Source organism: Saimiri boliviensis, chromosome 11 (assembly GCF_048565385.1).
Source record: "Saimiri boliviensis isolate mSaiBol1 chromosome 11, mSaiBol1.pri, whole genome shotgun sequence".
Classification (NCBI taxonomy): domain Eukaryota; kingdom Metazoa; phylum Chordata; class Mammalia; order Primates; family Cebidae; genus Saimiri; species Saimiri boliviensis.
This window is the reverse complement of record NC_133459.1, coordinates 27,826,740-27,847,126: the sequence shown is the minus strand read 5'-3', so window position 1 is coordinate 27,847,126 and position 20,387 is coordinate 27,826,740. Positions and strand designations below refer to the sequence as shown.

At 55.2% G+C, this 20,387-nt stretch overlaps 2 protein-coding genes across 24 annotated transcripts in view; one reads left to right on the top strand and one right to left on the bottom strand.

Moving 5' to 3' along the window:
- The first annotated feature begins 13,629 nt into the window (after positions 1-13,629).
- Positions 13,630-18,055, top strand: TMEM200B (transmembrane protein 200B). 2 transcript variants are annotated; one of them, XM_039474266.2, is made up of 2 exons: positions 13,630-13,693; positions 15,666-18,055. In XM_039474266.2, exon 2 carries the CDS (start codon positions 15,686-15,688, stop codon positions 16,622-16,624), a length of 939 nt encoding a protein of 312 aa, XP_039330200.1. In that variant the 5' UTR covers positions 13,630-13,693; positions 15,666-15,685; the 3' UTR covers positions 16,625-18,055. The 2 variants fall into 2 exon arrangements, with proteins under 2 accessions (XP_039330200.1, XP_074236514.1); XM_074380413.1 differs by lacking the exon at positions 13,630-13,693 and adding an exon at positions 15,086-15,147.
- The window catches only part of EPB41 (erythrocyte membrane protein band 4.1), a 237,568-nt gene continuing 234,632 nt past the window's right edge, over positions 17,452-20,387 (bottom strand). For all 22 annotated transcript variants that reach the window (XM_074380406.1, XM_074380399.1, XM_074380398.1 and 19 more), the window contains one exon: positions 17,452-20,354. The gene's annotated coding sequence lies outside the window, so the exon portion shown is untranslated. The remainder of the gene's footprint in view (positions 20,355-20,387) is intronic.

Sequence of the window (20,387 nt, the reverse complement as noted above, 5' to 3'; positions counted from 1 at the left end):
CTGAGATCACACCAGTATACTCCAGCCTGGGTGAGAGTGAGACCTTATCTAAAAACACACACACACACACACACACACACACACACACACACACACACACAAGATGAGTGAAAGAGAAGAAGAGAAGCAAACCCAACACTTGCCCTCTTGGTACAGAACTGCCAGATGTGTGTAGGCCATGGTGGGCACAAAAGATGCGAACACAGCATATCCTGAACACCAAAACCAAAAACGACCTGTGAGTTTTTTCAACAGTAGAATGGACAACTGTGGGATATTTATATAACAAAGTACTATGTATTATAGCAATGGAAATGAACAAACTGCAGGTATATGAAGCAACATGAGTGAATTTCACAAACATGAAGCAGCCAGACACAAGCACAACTCCACGCATAAAAATTTAAAACAGTAAGACAGGCCAGGTGTGGTGGCTCACACCTGTAATCCCAGCACCTTGGGAGGCTGAGGTGGGCAGATCACAAGGTCAGGAGTTCGAGACCAGCCTGATCAACATGGTGAAACCCTGTCTCTACTAAATATACAAAAATTAGCTGGCCCTGGTGGCAGGCACCTGTAATCCCAGCTACTGAGGAGGCTGAGGCAGGAGAATTGCTTGAACCCAGAAGGTGGAGATTGCAGTGAGATGAGATTGCGCCATTGCACTCCAGCCTGGGCAACAGAGCGAGACTCCATCTCAAATAAATAAAAATTTAAAAACAGGCAGCTGGGTACGGTGGCTCACGCCTGTAATCCCAGCACTTTAAAGGGAAGCCAAGGCGGGCAGATCACAAGGTCAAGAGATGGAGATCATCCTGGCCAACACAGTGAAACCCCATCTCTACCAAAAATACAAAAATTAGCTAAGCGTGGTAGCACATGCCTGCAGTCCCAGCTACTTGGGAGGCCTAGGCAGAAGAATTGCTTGAACCCGGGAGGCAGAGGTTGAAGTGAGCTGAGATCACACCACTGCACTCCCATGTGGTGACAGAGCAAGACTTTGTCTCAAAAAAAAAAAAAAAAAAAAAAAAAAACCAGAAAAAGAAAACAGGCAAAACTATACGACAGAGGTTTAAAAACACTAAACTAAACCAGCCACGGCAGCTCACGCCTGTAATCCCAGCACTTTAGGAGAATGAGGTGGGTGAATCACTAATTCTGGAGTTTGAGACCTGGCCAACATGGTGAAACCCCGTTTCTACTAAAAATACAAAAAAAGGGCCAGGCACAGTGGTCAAGCCTGTAATCCCAGCACTTTGGGAAGCCGAGACCAGCAGATCACAAGGTCAGGAGTTCGACACCAGTCTGGCCAACATAGTGAAACCCCCTCTCTACTAAAAAAAAAAATACAAAAAATTAGCTGAGTGTGGTGGTGTGTGCCTGCAATCCCAACTACTCGGGAGGCTGAGGCAAGAGAATCACACGAGCTGGGAAGCAGAGGTTGCAGTGAGCTGAGATTGTGCCATTGCACTCTAGCCAGGGCAACAGTGCGAGACTCCATCTCAAAAAAAAATTTTTTTTTAATTAGTTGGGCACAGTGGCAGGTGCTTGTAATCCCAGCTACTTGGGAAGCTGAGGCAGGAGAATCGTGTAAACCCAGGAGGCAGAGGTTGCAGTGAGCCGAGATCAAACCACCACACTCCAGCCCGGGTAACAGAGTGAGACTCCATCTCAAAAACAAAACAAAAACAAAAATTAAACTAGGGCCAGGCACAGTGGCTCACAGCTGTAATCTCAGTGCTTTGGGAGGCCAAGGCCAGAGGATCACCTGAGGCCAGGAGTTCTAGATTAGCCTGGGCAACAAAGCAAGACACTGTCTCACTTTTTCCTTCCCTCTTTCCTTCCTTCCTTCTTTCTCTCTTTCTTTTTTTCTTTCTCTTTCTTTTTTTGTTCAGTCTTGCTTATTGCCCAGGCTGGAGTGCAGTGGTGTGACCTCACCTTACTGCAACCCTCTGGGTTCAAGCTGTTCTCCCACTTTAGCCTCCTGAGTAGCTGGGCCTAAAGGCGCCCGCCACCACGCCTGGCTAATTTTTCTATTTTTAGTAGAGATAGATAGGATTTCACTATGTTGCCCAGGCTGGTCTCCAACTCGTCAACTCAAGTAATCTACCCGCCTCGGCCTCCCAAAGTGCTGGGATTACAGGCATGAGCCACCAGGCCCAGCCAAGACTCTGTCTCTTAAAACTAAACTGTGGTATTAGAATCAGAATAGCACATACTTTGGGATAGAGGGAAGAGGTGGCACTTGGAGAGGGACATGGTGGGGGCCTTCTGGGGGTGCTGCCAGTGTTCTATTCTTTGCCTGGTGGGGTTCATACCAGGCATTTGCTGCATGATAGTTTAATCAGCCAGACCAGGCAGGTAGATTACCTGAGGTAGGAGTTTGAGACCTGCCTGGCCAACATGGCAAAAACCCATCTTTACTGAAAATACAGCCGGGCACGGTGGCTCACGCCTGTAATCCAAGCACGTTGGAGGCCAAGGCAGGTGGATCTGAGGTCGGGAGTTCAAGACCAGCCTGATCAACATGGTGAAACCCCGTCTTAAAAAAAAAAAAAAAAAGAAAGAAAGAAAATACAAAGATTACCCAGGCGAGGTGGTGGATACCTGTAATCCCAGCTACTTGGGAGGCTGCTTGAACCTGGGAGGCAGAGGTTGCAGTGAGCCGAGATCACACAACTGCACTATAGCCTGGGCAACAGAGTGAGGCGCTGTCTCAAAAAAAAAATCAGCTGAACATTCAAGTTTTATGCAATTTTTTTTTTTTTTTTTTTTTTTTTTTGAGACGGAGTTTCACTCATTACCCAGGCTGGAGTGCAATGGCGCGGTCTCGGCTCACCGCAACCTCCGCCTCCTGGGTTCAGGCAATTCTCCTGCCTCAGCCTCCTGAGTAGCTGGGATTACAGGCAGGCGCCACCATGTCCAGCGAATGTTTTGTATTTTTAGTAGAGACGGGGTTTCACCATGTTGACCACGATGGTCTCCATCTCTTGACCTCGTGAGCCACCCGCCTCGGCCTCCCAAAGTGCTGGGATTACAGGCTTGAGCCACCACGCCTGGCCTAGTTTTATGCAGTTTGAGGTGTGTTATGTTCACAATAAACGAATTCCAAAGTGGGGCACAATGCAATCCTGTGGTCAGAACGACACAGGAGGCTGAGGCAGGAGGATCACTTGAGCTGCCTCGGCCTCCCAAAATGCTGGGATTACAGGTGTGAGCCACTGCGCCTGGCCCTTTTTTTTTTTTTTTTTTTTTTTTAATCAAATAGAATATTTGTCCTTAATTCACACTTTCCAGGAAACTCCGGTGTTTCTTAGAGAGTCTATTAAGAACTCTGGGATAGGCCTAAAGAAATGCAAATTAGGACACCCCTGCGTATCACGTTACACCTGGTGTCTGTTATGAAACCCAGCGCACACCAGGCTGTGATTGTGAACTCCACTCCCACACTGCTGCAGCGGCCAGAAATCTCTGGCAGGAGCTGCACGAGAACTCCCACTCCTGGGCATCTATCCTGAGGTGACAACTCAAAGAAAAGCGCTCCAAGTACAAAGGTGTTTAAACTGGTGTTATTTATAAAAGCAAGAGAAGTGGAAGCCATCTAAGCCGACAGCAGGGAGAGCTCCAGGGTGCTCCAGGGCACCCTCCACAGCCACCGGGGTTCACATGCGGCAGTGCCTTCGCCCAACTCCTGAATTCACTTCTGACCACACACATCAGCAGCTACAACAAGGATAGCAAAAAAATTGTCGTTCAGTCACCACTCAATTGGACTGTAGACTTATTTATTTATTTTTGTGACAGAGTTTTGCTCTTGTTGCCCAGGCTGGAGGGCAGTGGCGTGATCTTGACTCACTGCAACCTCCACCTCCCAGGTTCAAGTGATTCTCCTTGCCTCAGCTTCTGAAGTAGCTGGAATTACAGGCATGAGCCACCAGCACTGGCTAATTTTTTTTTTTTTTTTTTTTTTTTTTTTTGGTATTTTAAGTAGACATGGGGTTTCACCATGTTGGCCAGGCTGGTCTCCAACTCCCAACCTCAGGTGATCCACCTGCCTCAGCCTCCCAAAGTGCTGGGATTACAGGCATGAGCCACCATCCCAGCCTGTAGATTCTTTTAATTATCTTTTATTCACGTTGATTTTTCCCTCAAGCATCTCTTGGCAAGAGGAATTAGCAAAGAGGTTTGAAAAGTCTCTAGGGGCATCGCTGGCAGTTCTCCCAAACCAGAAATTTTCGAGGACCATGTGATGTCACAGAAGCAGGCTGAACAAGCACTACAGGTGGGGGTTTTGCCCCAGCGATCACAGGCACTGGGAAGAGAATCTTCCAGACCTCCAACCATCTGAGGATATTTTCTCTACATCCTTTTGGCTGTGTCTTCTGAATGTAATATGATCAGGGACATAAAATGTCTTTCAAAACATCTGTAGGAGACCAAGCGAAGGCTCTAACACGGATGCTGCTCGGAGCGTGCGCCAGGCGTGGGGAGGGAGTTTCACATGTCGAGTTGTGCAGCCCTCACCACACTTGCGGTGCAGGTGAGGACGCTGGAGATTCTAGGAGTGGTATGGCTGTCTCTATTTTCTTGCTGTGTGACCCTGGACAAGGTACTTAAACTCTCTGGGCCATTGCTTCCTTACCTGTAAAATGGGAATAACTCACACGTTTATCTGCCAGCTCTGTGGAGAGGGCTCTGGAGTCAGGGAGTCAGATGGATTTGGTCTGGCGTCCTGATGCTGCTCCATACGCTGCGTGGCTTTAATAGGAGGTCATTTCACCCCCGAGCCTGGAAGCAGAAGGCAGCTCTCTGTACCTGCTCGACCTGCAGGAGGTAAGGCCGGTGGCTTCCTGCAGTGCCGGCTTAGAGAGCGCGGGTGGCAGCTCCTGCCTGCTGCAAGCTGCCCAAGTGCCTTTCCCGCCCCTTCCAGGCTCACCCACACCAGCTCCTCCACTCCCGCTGCCTCCTGAGGTCCCCAACTCCCTCCTCATAGCCTTGACACTGGAGATGGAGGCACCACCTTGGGGACCCGATTGCAGCCTGACACCTCGTTGGTCTCCTCGTCTGTAAAATGACCCACCAAGCTGCACAGATGTGCAGGCCGCTGTGCACGTGGGAGCAGCTGGCTGCTGGAGCTGGCTGTTTTGCCTCCCAGGAGAGGCCTTGTGAATAAGGGGGCTCCCTGGGCCTCTTGTTCTCTTTGCAACGGCAAAGCAGCCGTTACAAATGTCCAAAAACATGCGACCTTCTGATAAAGAAGCACACTTGACAGGCCAGGGCTGAACGCCCAGCAAGCTGCAGACGTGGGGGGTGCAGAGCACCGGGCAGCTCGTCTAGGGCCAGGATTTGGGCTCAGACTCAGGCGGTCCTGAGTTCCAGCCCGGCTCTGCCATTTTCCCGCTGGGTAAGTCCTTTTGTATGTTGGAGCCTCCTGTCCCGTCCGTGGAGCAGGGACGACGGCAGCGCTGCCCTCGCTGGGGTTAGAGGAGTACCCGGGACCTTGCTGGAGCTGCACCTAGCAGGGTACATTTCACTCGACTCCAACCCCATGCCCCGATGGGGCTCGGTGCCATGTGGTTTAGCCTCAGCGTTTTGTGGGTCCCCACCCCGACCACCCTCAGGAGAATTCTTTCTGTCCCAGGCAGGGACTGTTTGCAAGAGGGTGCATCCATGAGGCCCAAGGCCCAGAGGGGACCACGTGAGCGCCCAGGATCCACGAGTGGGGAGGTGGTGGAGAGCAGGGCGGGGTCCCCGCATCCCTGCGCTGAGCGCGGCAGGGCGGGTGCGGCCTCCGGCCAGGGGTTGGTCCGGGCCTGGGAGGAGCTCATTGGCTGCTTCCCGCCTCCGCCGCCTGTCCTTGGGCCTCACTGCCCCCGCCCGGGCCTGGATCCCGAGCGCCCCGCACGGCTCGGAGACCCGGGTTGCCCCCAGACCTGGCGCCTGCCACGCAGGATTCTCACCTGGATCCCAGAGGTCCCGCCTCTGCTTTTCTTCCCAGCGATGCGCAGCTCAGTATCTCACCAGCAGTGTGACTTGTCACCAAAAGGAAGAGCGGTGTTCCGTGGTATCTGTGGCAAGCACTCTGAGTTGTCTCCCACGTGGCCATGCACCCTAGTTGAGACAAAGGGCGGCTGGGGTGAGGTTCTGAGTGCGCACTGGGTGTCATGCAACGCGGGGCTCCCAAACCCCGTTCTCCTTGGTGGTCTGCAGACTCCCAAGAGGGAACAGCCTCTTCAACCACCAGACAGGGAGAGCGCCACACCCGACGGAGGGCAGAGCAACTGGAGGCAGAGGCCCGGGGCCTCCCTGCCCACCCAGGACAGCTACTGCTCCAGCTGCAAGCAAAGATCAGCTCCCCTCTCCCTTGCTCCAGCAAGTCCCTGCTCTCTAACTCTACCCTGGCAGCATCAGCCAGTCCATTGTTCCCTAACTGGCAATCACCCCATTCGTGACTATTTAACAAGTGCTTGCTACAGCCAGTCTGCCGGCAGCGGGTCACACTGGAGCAACGGACTACCCCAGTCACAGCCCTGCACACGGCTCCAGCTCCCTCGCTCCCTCCCTCCCTCCCTCCCTCCCTCCCTCCCTCTTCCTTCCTCCCTCCCTTCCTTCCTCCCTCGTCTTTGCTTTTCTCTTTCTCCTTCCTTCCTTCTTTCCTTCCTTCCTTTCCTCCCTCCCTCCTTTCTTTCATTTTTTTCTTTTTTTTTTTTGAGACAGAGTCTCACTCTGTAGTCCGGCTGGAGTTCAGTGGTGTAAGCTCAGCTCACTGCAACCTCCACCTCCCAGGTTCAAGCAATTCTCCTGCCTCAGCCTCCAGAGTAGCTGGGACTACAGGCCTGTGTCACCAAACCTGGCTAATTTTTTTAAAAATATTTTTTTGGTAGAGACAGGGTTAAACCATGTTGGCCAGGCTGGTTTTGAACTCCCAACCTCAGGTGATCCGCCTGCCTCAGCATCCCAAAGTGTTGGGACTACAGGTGTGAGCCACTGCGCCCGGCCCCTCCCTCCCTCCCTCCTTTCCTTCCTTCCTTCCTATTTCTTTTTCTTTCCTTTTCTTTCTTTCTTTTTCAGAGACAGAGCCTTGCTGTGTTGCCCAGGCTGGTCTCGAATGTGTTGGCCTCAAACATCCGCCTGCCTCATCCCGCAAAGTGCTGAGAGTACAGGCATGAGCCACTGTGCCCAGTCAAACACTAATTTCTAGGTGTCACACCACGGCCAGCTGCCGCCCTGCCCCCCTCTAAGGCACACCTTCCAGCGCAGCAGTGCTATTCCTAATTCACAGTGGTGGGGGCGGGGGGCATGCAGATAGTCTCACAAATACGTAATTTCCTCAATCAAGGGTTCTCCTACCCCATGTGCCTTGCTGTGACCTGTGAGCTATGAGCCTTCCCAAAGGGGGGCATGAGAAACAGATCTTCATAGGGACCCTCTAGCCTTACTCCCTGCTGGACACACAGGTGGCAAGTGAGTGCCCACAGTCACACTTCCAGCCAGCAGCCCTCCTTCAAGGTCCAGCCTGCAGCCTGCACACTCCCAAGGCTGGCAGTCACTGGCAGGGAACCCTGTTGCCACCTCCCAGGCTTCTGAGATAATCCACGTGCCCAGCCTTCGAGGCCTCCTGTCCCTGTTCCCTCCCTCTAGTTCTTAGCTGGTGGGGCTGGAGGTGGGTGCCTGATCCAGGCTGAGCCACTGGAACTTCAGTCATTTGAAAAAGCTGGGAGCTGTGGCTCACGTCTCTAATTCCAACACTGTGGGAGGCTGAGGTGGGAGGATCATTTGAGGCCAGGAGTCTGGGCAACATGGTGAGACCCTGTCTCTAGAAAAAACACAAAAATTAGCTAGGCATGGTGGTGCATGTCTGTGGTCTTAGCTATTCTGGAGACTGGTGTGAGAGAATCGCCTGAGCCTGGGAGTTTGAGGCAGCAGTGAGCTATGAATGACTCCAGGCTGGGTGACAGAGCTGTCTCAAAAAAAACGAATTTGAAAAAGGTCACAGATAGGAGGTAGAACATCAGAACTCAGTTAATAGAAGTAGAAATAATAACAATGACAATAAAGGCAGCTAAGATTTATCAGGCACCTCTGGCAGGGCTCAGCGATCTCTGATGACCCCTCGAGGTGGGTAATTGGCAGGTAGTCTGATGCAGAAACAGGCTTGAGGAGTGAAGCGCCTTCCCTGAAGTTACGGGGACATGACTCCTCAGCTTCGGCTTCTTCCACTTTTGGTGGACGAGTCTTCACCCCAACCCCTGAGACATCTGAAGAGAGCCCAGGGCTGCTTCCTCTCTGGTCTCTAACAGCCAGCCCAGAGGACGCCGCCGAAGAGATGCAATCAGCGGCCTCAGCTTCGCACTCTACAGGGAAGAGAAGTGAGAACCAGCTGAAGGCCAGAAAAGCCTTCACCCATCTGTGCTCTGTTTGCTGTTACCAGGGCTGAGGGGTTTGATCTTCCTAATAGCCCTCTGGAGAAGAGGAAAGAGAGGCATAAGGTTGCTGGGCGTGGTGGCTCATATCTGTAATACCAGCACTTTGGGAGGCTGAGGCAGGCAGATCACCTGAGGAAGTTCAAGACCAGCCTAACCAACATGGTGAAACCCCATCTTTACCCAAAATACAAAAATTAGCTGAGTGTGGTGGCACGTGCCTGTAATCCCAGCTACTTGGAAGGCTAAGGCAGGAGAATCACTCGAATCTGGGAGGTGGAGGTTTCAGTGAGCCGAGATCGTGCCATTGCACTCCAGCTTGGGCAACAAGAGCGAAACTCCATCTCAAAAAAAAAAAAAAAAAAAAAAAAGGAGGAAGTAAACTGGGCGAGGTGCAGTGGCTCACACCTGTAATCCCAGCACTTTGGGAGGCTGAGGCAGGTGTATAATCTGAGGTCAGGAGTTCAAGACCAGCCTGGCCAATGTGGCAAAACCCCATCTCTATTAAAAATACAAAAGTTGGCTGGGTGTGGTGGCTCTCGCCTGTAATCCCAGCACTTTGGGAGGCCAAGGCAGGTGGATCATGTAAGGTCAGGAGTTCAAGACCAGCCTGGCCAACATGGTGAAACCCCATCTCTACTAAAAATGCAAAAATTCATTGGGTGTGGTGGCGCATGCCTGTAATCCCAGCTACTCAGGAGGCTAAGGTAGGGGAATCGCTTGAACCCAGGAGGCGGTGGTTGCAGTGAGCTGAGATCATGCCATTGCACTCCAGCCTGGGCAACAAGAGCCAAACTCCATCTCAAATAAATAAATAAATAAATAAACATACAAAAGTTAGCTGGGTGTGGTGGCACATGCCTGTGATCCCAGCTACTTGGGAAGCTGAGGCACGAGAATCACTTGAACCTGCGAGGTGGAGACTGTGCCACTGCACTCCAGCCTGGGTGATACCGTGAGACTCTGTCTCAAAAAATAAAATAAAATAAGAACAAAAATTAGCCAGGTGTGGTGGTACGAGCCTGTCATCCCAGCTACTCAAGAGGCTGAGGCAGGAGAATCGATTGAACCTGGGAGGCAGAGGTTACAGTGAGCCAAGATCACACCACCGAACTCCAGCCTGGGCAACAAAGGGAGACCCTGTCTCAAAACAAGCAAACAAACAAAAAACATCTGCTTCTGGGGTTGGGTGCAATGGCTCATGCCTGTAGTCCCAGTGCTCTGGGAGGCCCAAGAGGGAAGGTTGCTTGAGGCCAGGAGTTTGAGATTGCAGTGAGCTATGATAGAGCCACCGTACACCATCCTGGGCAACACAGCAAGGCCTAGCTCTTAAACAAAACAAAACAAAATGAAGCATGCCAGCGTGGTGGCTCATGTCTGGAATTCCAGCACTTTGGGAGGCTGAGGCAGGTGGATCACCTGAGGTCAGGAGTTGGAAACCAGCCTGACCAACATGGAGAAACCCCGTCTCTACTAAACATATAGAATTAGCCAGGTGTGATGGCACACGCCTGTAATCCCAGCTACTCAGGAGGGTGAGACAGGAGAATCGCTTGAATCCGGGAGGCAGAGGTTGCAGTGAGCTGAGATTGCACCATTGCACTCCAGCCTGGGCAACAGAGCCGGAATCCATCTCTAAAAAACAAAACAAAACAACAAGAAAGCCCTCACCGCCAGGCGTGGTGGCTCACGCCTGTAATCCCAGCACTTTGGGAGGCCAAGGCAGGTGGATCACGAGGTCAAGAGATCGAGACCATCCTGGTCAACATGGTGAAACCCTGTCTCTACTAAAAATACAAAAATTAGCCAGGTGCGGTGGGGAGTGTCTGTAATTCCAGCTACTCGGGAAGCTAAAGCAGGAGAATTGCTGGAATCCAGGAGGCGGAGGTTGCGGTGAGCCAAGATGGCACCACAGGACTCCAGCCTGGGTGACAGAGTGGACTGTCTCAAAAGGAAAAAAAAGCTTGTATAATAGGAAGATGACCACTTAAGGTAACAAATGAGTTCTTCAAAGAAGATTCAGGGTCCAGGAAAGGAATCTCTGGATTCCTTTTTTTTTTTGTAAAAATACAAAAAAATTAGCTGGGCATGGTGGTGCGTGCCTGTAATCCTAGCTACTCAGAAGGCTGAGGCAGGAGAATTGCCTGAACCCAGGAGGCGGAGGTTGCGGTGAGCCGAGATTGCGCCATTGGATTCCAGCCTGGGCAACAAGAACGAAACTCTGTCTCAAAAAAAAAAAAAAGAAAGAAAAAGAAAAAACAAAACAAAATAAAATTTTTGAGGCTGAGTACAGTGGTTCATGCCTGTAATCCCAGCACTTTGGGAGGCCGAGGTGGACAGATCATGGGGTCAGGGGTTTGAGACCAGCCTGGCCAACATAGTGAAACCCTACCTCTACTAAAAATACAAAAATTAGCCACATGTGGTGGCACACACCTGTAGTCCCAGCTACTCAGGAGGCTGAGGTGGGAGAATCACTTGAACCTGGGAGGTGATCACAGTGAGCCGAGACCGCCATTGTGCTCCAGCCTCAAACAGCCTGGGTGACAGAGCAAAAGCCTGTTAAAAAAAATAAATAATAAATACACACACACACACACACACACGTATATTTGCAATCATTGTTCACTGCAGCCTCAAACTCCTGGGCTCAAGAGATCCTCCTGCATCAGTCTCCTGGGTAGTTGGGGACTATAGGCAGGTGCCATGGTGCCTGGCAAATTTTTTAATTTTTTGTAGAGACAGGGTCTTGCTATGTTGCCCAGGCTGGTCTTGAACTCCTGGGTTCAAGTGAGCCTCCCTCCCTCCCTCCTCAGCCTCACAAAGTGCTGGGAATATTACTAGTGTGAACCACCACACCTGGCCACATGTGAACTCCTATTTAACCTTCAAAACAACACTTCGGGGTAGGTATTATTTCTCCCTTGTGTTACAAACCGGGAGCTTGAGACACAGAGGAGTACTTTCTCTTTTGCTGCCTGGGCCCGGGCACCTGGGGTGGAGATCAGGAAGGGATTCGGGGCTGGAGGAGACACACGCCTGCACACCCTCCTCGAATGAGGATGGCCAGCTGTGGGCAGACACCTTGCTGGACACAGGGCTCCAGGGATGAGAAGGACAGACCCATCCTGCCTCTCAGAGTCACGGCGCCGTGGGGACACTGACAGGAAACAGACTCCACGCCCAGTGGTTTCAGTCCGCAGGCACACAGCGAAGCTGCTGGTGTATAGCAGGCAGGAGCGCCGGGACTGACCTGGTCTGAGGGGTGGGGGAAGGCCCTTCGGGTGGCAAGGGCACGACCGACGGGGGGATAAGTGTTTCTGCCGGACAGCAAGGACCAACCAAGTCCCCAGGGAGTCTAAGAGGCCCAGGGCCAGTTTGTGGAGATAAGAAGACATTTCAAACTCGATTTGTGGAGTCCCTGATGGTTTTAGGCAGGCTCAGATTCGGAGTGGACGGGGGAGGCCGGGCATGGGCTCCAGGAGGACAGGGGCCGAGGCCGAGGGAGAACGTGGCTGGCTCCAGATGAACAGAGCAAGGCCGCCAAGGCTCTGCGGGTGGGATGAGGGGCGTGAGGAAGGGGCCCAAGGTTGACCCCGTTCTTGGGTGGACAAAGGCCCTTCCCAGAGAGGGAGGCAGGGGGTGATGAGGGGGTCCAGGGAGCCGGAATAGCAGCTGGGCTTGTTGGACGAAGAGCAGTGGGCCGGGAGGGGCAGGCATGGGGTGGGATTCAGGGAGCCCAGAGGTGGGAGGGCCAGCTAGGGGGCGGCGGTGCGGCCGCGGTGGGGTCAGTGTGCGGGGAGTGGACGAAGCGGAGGGTCGATGGGGGACGGGGTCCCAAGCAAAAGAGCTGGAGGGGGGCCGCGGCCTCCGTGGAGCGCAGGAGGCAGCGAGGCGCTGACCCAGACCTCAGGAACCTCCAGTAGGACGGGGGAGGCAGGAAGGAGGCCCTGGCTTAGCTCTCGCACCGGGACTTGCAGGGATGAAGCCCGGGAACCGAGGCTCAGTCTCCTCCACTGTGGCCCCTCCGGTCCGCCAATGACCTCACTGACCCCTCGAGGGGTCTCCCAAGTTGGCTTGGCCTCGGAGAGCTGGGAGAGAGGTTCTGCGGCGCTGATGCACTCCCAGTCTCCTCCGCCGAGCCAGAGGACAGGAACTCGGGTTCAAGGCCTGGCCCGGCCTTGCGGCTCCGGGACCCAGCTCCGCCCCGCGTCGGGGGGTGTCCCCGGCCCGCCCCTTCCGCGGGTCCTCTCCCCGCCCGCCGCGCGCAGCCGGGTCTCATTAGCGCCCCTCCCCCCGGCAGCGCGCCGGGGGTCTCCGCGGCCGGGGGGAGGGGCGGGCCCTAATCAATCCGAGGCCGGAAATTCCTCCCGGGGGCCCCGGCCTGGCCGCAGAGCCTGGAAATCGGCCACCCCCGCCTCCCCCGAGCCCGCCCCCCGCATCATGGAAACTGGGCCTCCCGCCGGCCGCCCCGGCTCCCCGGCTCTGCATTCCTGCCTCCAGGGGCGGGTGGGCTGGGAGGCCGGGCCGCCCCCTACGGGCCCGTCGGCCGGGTCGCAGCTCTCGGCACCCTCCCAGTTACTGGGGACAAGGCCGCTCCCCACTGGCGCAGGGGCGCCTGTTCTTAGGGGGGTTCGGCGGGACCGCCGCACCCCGTCCGGTCCGCTCAGCTACGAGACCCTCTGCTTTCGCTGGGGGCTCGCGGGGTCGCCCGGGGCTGGCCCTTGGCGTCGGGCTGTTGCCTCTTGGCATCTTGCGAGGCTGACGCCGCCGTACCCATTGCACAGATGAAGTCCGCAAGGTTCAGCGACAGAACTGGCTGCGGGGCTGGGGTGGAGCAGGGACTCGGGCCGCCTCCTCCAGGAAGCTCCCCGGGCGCCTGGAATGAGGAGCTCCGGGAGGCGGGGGACAATGTGCGGGTGTCGGGGCACCTGTGTCCCGGTCTCAGTTTCCCCCATGCAGGAACGGGGCGCCCTTCCGGGCCTTTGCTACCGATGTAAGCTGCGAGTGGGAGACTGGGGACCGCAGGACTGAGGCCCCGGGTGCCCGGAGTCACCAGGCGCCCACACGACGCCCACCTGCGACCCTCCAACCTGAGGGGCCGCCTTTCACTGGCGGTGGGGCCAGGGCCCGCGCGTGTCCGACGGTCCCAGGGGCTGAGGGCGGGGCCGGGGCGGGGCGGGGGCGGGGCCGGCCCGTGGAGACCCGGGCGGCTCCGGAGCCTCGTCGCGCGGACTGAGACCCGGACCCGCGCGGCGCTGCGGCGCCAGGTGAGCCGAGTTGGGGTTCAGGGGTCCGCGCTCCACTTTTCCTAACTTTTCGTTTGTCCCCTCCCTCAGCCAGAGCCCCAGGGGGCGGGAGCGCGGCCCTCCGGTTCCCCCGGGCGGGAGTGTGGACGCGGGCGGTGGCGGGATCCCGAAGTCCAGGAGACTCGGCCCCAGTAGCTTCCATCGGGTTATGCGCTGTGTCCCCAAGTTTCCGCCTCCCCTGGGGTCCCCAGCGTCTGCCCACTCCCTTCACGGCTCGGGGTCTCCGAGAGTGTTCCCATGTCCCCACTCTACTTTTGTCTCCCTCGCGGCAGCGACGCACGGGGTCCGGGTGACCTTGCTGGAGCTGGGGCTGGCTTGAAGCGGTGGTCCCTCCTCCGGTTGCGGGCTGGAGAAAGGGCTGCAAACTCTGGGTCAAGGAGGGGATGGGCCTCGCTTCTTCCCGGACGCTCCCGTGGCTGTCCTGAGAGGGGCCCAGAGCTGGGGCCCGGAGACCGGCGTCAGACCTGGCAGAGCCTCCGCCTAGTGCGGGGTCGGGCAGGCTCCCCGGCCTCCCTGGGCGCAGTAGCAATCTGTGAAACCAGGATTTGGACGCGGGAGACCTGCGGCTCCCTGCTAGGCCCGCGCCTTGAGCGCTCCAGTCGGAGGCAGGGATGGGTGTCCTGCTTTGAGCTTCGGGGTGCAGATGGGGCGTGGGTGGGGGAGCAAGGCCGCCTTCCCTAGGCTTCGTCTATGGGCTCCAGCGCGTTGGCTCTTCAGGAAGCGGACGCGGGCAGTGAGGACGACGCTAGACAGCCAGGCCCTGAGCCTCCTCTCCTGCGGCCCGGGGAGCCTGGGCGGGGGCCGCGTCTCCTCCCTCGCCCTTCCTTTCGTGGGGGCCACACCGCACGCAGCTCGGCTACTCCTGCTGGGGTCGGGATCCAGGCCACAGGCCGCAGGCATGGAGCGGCCAGCAATCGGGAGGGCTTAAGCTGTGGGGCGGGTGCTGCTCTGGCCGGGACGTGGGCCACGGAGGCCTCGGGCGGAGGAGGCCGGAAAGGAGGCCAGGCGGCGGGAAAGGGGGATGATTCATCCGGAGGGAGCCCGAATTGGAAACGCCGCAACCTGGGAACAGCCTTGCCCGGGCCCGGGCCGACGGGGAAGCCGGGAGGGCATCTGTCCGGCGGGGCCCAGCGTCTGGCACCGGCACCGGCACCGGCACCCCTGCCTCCTGCCGTGGCCCCAGCCCTACCGCTGGGAGAGGGAGAGGCCTCTCTTGCGCGGAGTTGATGGAAATCTTGGGCAAAGTCGGGCGCCGCGTCTCCTCCTCTGCCTGGGTGCTCTTGGTCCGAGCAGTCTTCCGGGTGTCTAGCTCAAGTCGCTCCTGCTGCAGCTTCGGTGCTGACGGAAGAGGTCTGGAAGAAGGGGGCGGGCAGGGAGAGGCTGGAGCTGGTGACGCCCCCTTCTTCCACGCTGCGGTATGTAAAACGCAGTAGGGGGGAGGTGGGACCCGGCGAGCGACCCCGGCGGACCCTAGAGGCCCGAGCGCTCCCGCCCCCTTTGCTACGGTGCAGCCACGTGCGGGGGTGGGGTCGAGCCCGGGAGGTACTTACCCTGGAGACGCGGCTGCCGGGGGCCTCACGTTTCCCGAGGCCGGAGACCCGCTGGCTTGGGAACAGGACGCAGGTGGCGGAAGCCTCGCAGCCCGGGATGCACCGAGGAGCAGCCTGCGCCCCCCTCCCTCCTCTCCGCCCGCGGGCCGGGCCAACTCCGGCTTCTGCCGCGCGTCCCTGGCTCGTAGCTCCGCTGCGGAAAACCCGAGCGGGGGCGGCTCCCCGCCTCGCCGCCCGGGAAAATCCGGGGGTGGCCGCCAGGGATCTCCAAGCGGCCTGGGCTGGGCGGCTGAAGCTTCCCTCTCAGATTTGCGTCCCGAATCTGGCGCCCCGAACCTAGAGGTCCGTCGGTCCAGTCCTTGCCTCCTATCTTCTCTCCTCAGAGCGCCCAGACGACGGCGAAATGACAGCCGGGAGCCCCGGAGACTGCGGGGAGGTGCGGAGGAGCCCCGAGGGCCGCGTCTCTCGCCTGGGCCGCCGCCTGGGCCGCCGCCGGCGCCCGCGCTCCCCGCCCGAGCCTCTGCGGGTGCGGGCGCGGCTGCGGCTGCGCTCGCCGTCGGGGGCGTTCGCGGCGCTGGGGGCGCTCGTGGTACTGGTGGGTATGGGCATCGCAGTGGCCGGCTACTGGCCGCACCGGGCCGGAGCCCCGTGGTCCCGGGCCGCCAATGCTAGCTCGTCCCCGCTGATCGAGCTGCGACGCGAGGGTCGCGGCGGGGGCCGAGCTCACGGCCCGCACGAGCGGCTGCGGCTCCTCGGGCCAGTGATCATGGGCGTCGGTCTGTTCGTGTTCATCTGTGCCAACACGCTGCTGTATGAGAACCGAGACTTGGAGACGAGACTGCTTCGCCAGGGGGTGCTGAGGGCCCAGGCGCTCCAGCCCGTCGACGGCCCCGGCTGGGACTGTGCTCTCCTTCCCAGCCCCAGCCCTAGGACTCCCCGAGCCTTAGGCTGCGCAGAGCCAGAAATCTGGGACCCGTCCCCGCGTCGGGGTACCTCACCTGTCCCTTCAGTGCGGAGTCTGCGTTCAGAGCCTGCTAATCCTCGCTTGGGGTTACCTGCCCTTCTCAACAGCTACCCACTGAAGGGCACCGGGCTGTCCCCACCCTGGGGTCCACGGACGCAGACTGGCCATGTGATCATCACCGTACAGCCCTCTGGCTCCTGCATTGAACATTCCAAGTCTCTGGATCTGGGCCTTGGGGAGCTCCTCCTCGGGGCCCCAGCAGCTCGGGACTGTGCTCACCGAAGCTGGCCACGGCTGGACCGCCTCAGTCTTGGGGGTTATGCCAAATTGGGAGGAGGAGGTGGAGGAGGAGGAGGGGATTTGGGGGCCCGGGTCTGAAGAGAGGGGAGACAGCCTGCTCTGAGGCTGCAGCATGGACCATGCTAATAGGACCAGAGGACCGGGAGTCCCAACGTCTAAATGTTTCATTTATATACCAGGCTGGGGATGGCATCCCGACCTGCATGTGGGCAGAGAAATGCCAGCTGCACTAGGGCTCAGTGGGCTGGAGAGGGTGCATTTCACTGTGGAGTGTGGAGGACTCGCCTCAGGAATTTGTCAGCCTCTGTTAAGTGGCCTTAGACCTGAGGGCACTAGAGGTCCAGGCCAAGGTGACTGGGAAACATACCCGGTGTCTTCAAAAACCCAAGAAAAGGGATGGGCAAGGGCTCCTAAGACGGGGAGGCAGGTTGGGATGTTACAGGTTGGGGCAAGCTCCTTCCAAGGTGGCACTGCTGATGGAGTTGGGGCCTCTGGGAAGATGGTCCATGGGGTGAGGCTCTCCACTGCCATCTGGGGTGGGGACTGAGCCTTGAACTCTCACCACTCCAATCTCTTTCTTCCCTCAGCCATGTGGGGTATATCCCTCTAGAGCTACACTACTGCCAATGCCTTCATATTGAGGTCTGGCCCCTCTGCAAACAAGCCTCAGAAGCCCCGTCTCTCCTTTATCGTGGCCTATGCTGCAAAATCTCCCTCCAGTTGGCAAAAGGCATTGGCCAGTTCTCAGAAATGCCTTTACCCAACACTGAAGCTGCACTTTGGCCAGTGTGGGTAACTTACTTTAGAAAATGGCTTGGGTTTAGGTCTCTCCCACCCATATTTAATTTTTCCCAAGTTGCTGGTAGAAGAGAAATTTAAAAGTGGATCAATCCTCAAAGAGACAGTTCTTTTTGTTGTTGTTTATTGAAAAAAAAAATGCAATACAAGAAGCAAGACCAAACATATCTAAACACTACAACCACTTCTACAAAAGGCCGAAACAGCAGACTTGATTATTGCATGTTTAGTCTAAGGATTCTGCCAATCTGATTCTGCTGCCAGAGTTCCTATTTTTTTCAAGAAATGTAAACAACTACTTGATATGATTCATAATTTTAAAAAAATTTACAAAGCTCCTTCATTTTTGTCACCAAAATAATACATTTGAGAGAGATTTGTAAAAACAACCAGCCTGGGGCTGAGATCCTGGGCAGAAATTTCCCATGCACATCAAGGGGCTTCAGTCAGGCCATAGCTCTGGCTCTACTTCCAGAGGTCTGTTGTCTCCTCACCCCCAGCTGCCAAACATTCCCCCAACGCCCAGTGACCAGTGACGGGTCTAGGGGAGGGGGATGGGTCGAAGTGCCCTGACAGTTCCTGCAGTTAGACTCCCTGAGCCCTCAGCTTATAAATACAGGTCTTGCTTTGTGGGTGGGTGCCAGAATTCTCATGTAGTTGGAGGAAATCTTTATTTCTCAAGTGAAAATAAAACTGCAGTGAGCATTGTAACTGTGGTGTGTCTGAGTCACTTTAGGAAAAACTGTTGCCAAGTTTCTGACCCTGGAAATGGAATTCTCTTTCCCCTCTTCACCATTTCTACCTGGACAGAGTCTGTTTTTCTTCACACAAACACACATACACACAATTGCAGAAAGAAAAAATATCCAAACAATTGCCAAACCCCAAGATCTGTTGCCAGAGATGGAGGAAAGAGGAAGAGGCCTGGAAGGACACCCATCTTGCTGGGCTTGTCCAAATCTATGGCTTGAGAAGCTTGAAAGGCATCAGAGCTCTTCTGGTCCAATTTACAGACAAGGAAGCTGGGAGAAGGGAACTGGTGACACAGCTGAAGGAAACATTTGGGACACTGCCACACTGATCTGGATCACATGGAATATTCAGTGGGTTAAGTTTTTAAAGGGATACTCAATGCCCTCTGCCTTTTCACCCTCCTATTTGTTCCATAGGTCTGGGAGCCCTGGGAGCTTTTTCTGCAGGACACCTATCCATCAGGCAGTGGGCACACACTACATGTTTGATGTAAGCTGCCATTTCTCACTTGCTACCACTCTTGGCAACATCGCCAGGCTTAGGCACCACCCCAAGGCCCCACCTTTCAGACACAGCCTGTAAGTTTGTTCCTGAGGTAGGACAAGCTCTTTCCCTCCAAGCCTGTCCCATGGCCCACCTGGACTCTTGCCCTCCCTCCTGTTGGTCATTCCTCACACAGGTACCACAAGAAAAATGCACACACCCAAAATGAGTTCAAACCAACCGAAACAAAACTCTGGCAGTGGAGACTCTGGATGGTGTTGGGAGAAGCAGCTTTAGACATTTTTCTCACTCATTCTTCTTGAGCCCAGTGACTGCTGCCCATTACCCACTGTTTATCTTAGGAAGTTCACTTCTAGCCTGGCACTGGGATTCTAAAGAGCCTCCAGGCCAATGTGTTTGTGGGAAGCAGTTGGAAGGTTAGAGAAGCTCTGTTGAATAAAAATGCCCCCAAATCCTTACAGGAATCAGGGCATTATCTTTATTTTCAAAAACCAAAACCAAAAAAAAAAAAAAAAAAAAAAAAAAATCTAAGCCCCAAACCCACCACAAAATCAAGCCTTCAAACCCTGACAGACCTCAGATGGTGAGTGGGAGTGAACAGGTCTGGGGTTTGTATCCCTTGTCATGTGGTGGCTTGTGGGGAAGACGGCTTCTAAAAGCCAGTTCTTTGCTCTAGAAGGGTGTCCTCAGGCAGGTGCCTGCTGGGAGAAGAAAGGTGGAAAAAAAAAAAAAAACCCCACAACCTCTTCTCTGATCCACATTCCTTATCACTTGGGATGAAAGGCCCAGGACCTGACAGAGGTAACCTCATTCTCCTGTGTGAAGTGTACAGTCTGAAAACTAGAAAACCTTATTTTAAAAACCTCATTAATTTTCCTTCCCCAAATCACCACTAAAAATGTTCCAATAGAGCTTTTGGCCAAAAATGCCTTATTTTTCCGTGAGATTTGGTCTCCTGAGATGGGAGCTGAGGGGAGCACTTAGCTGAGCCACTGCTTCTGATGAGGTAAAAGGGTAGCTGGAGAGGTGAAGGCCACGCATATGTTCAAACATTCACAGTATCAGATATCTGAATCTTCTTATGTCTCTGACCCAAAGAAGCTCCAAAAAGAGCAGAGCAGGAGAGACAGAGGAAAAGCAATACTACATTCTCAGTGGAGGGCTCTGCCTTACCAAAACAACCCTCAGCAAAGGGAACAGGGGCATTGTTCCCAGGTCTGTGGATCAGGGCTGGTGCCCTGCCTGGTTTTCTGATACAGTCACATCACTGGCTCTGAGAGAGGGCTGGTTCATGAAGTTTCTGCCATCATCCAAAGGGCGTAAGACTAGGGAGGAACGTGGAAGTCCCACTAAGCCAGCTTTGGCCTCAACACAGCTGACAGAGTCCTTGGAGGATTTCCCACAGAATTCCATGGACTCTGTCAGCGTTGGGGTTGTAAATAAATGAGCAGAGGCTAGGTTGCAGGCATTACAAACCACCCAATTAAAAAAAACCCAGAAACTCTTAAAACAGTCTGTAGAGTGAAAAGTTGAATAATTCTGATATCCTAATATAGAAAAAGATCTTCAAAAGGATCAGTGAGATCCAGAAGAATCTCCTGGTATAAACTCCCAATAGAAAATGAAATTAATTTTCTGGTGATTTAGAATCATCTTGAAAGTCTGAAGTCTGACTATGGCAGGTTAGCTTCTTTATCACTTTGCTGGTTTCTCTTGGATGGGAGAAGGGCAGAGAGTTGGGGTAGCTTAGTTCCTAGAGGAAACAAAGAAGCAAAATTTAAAATCC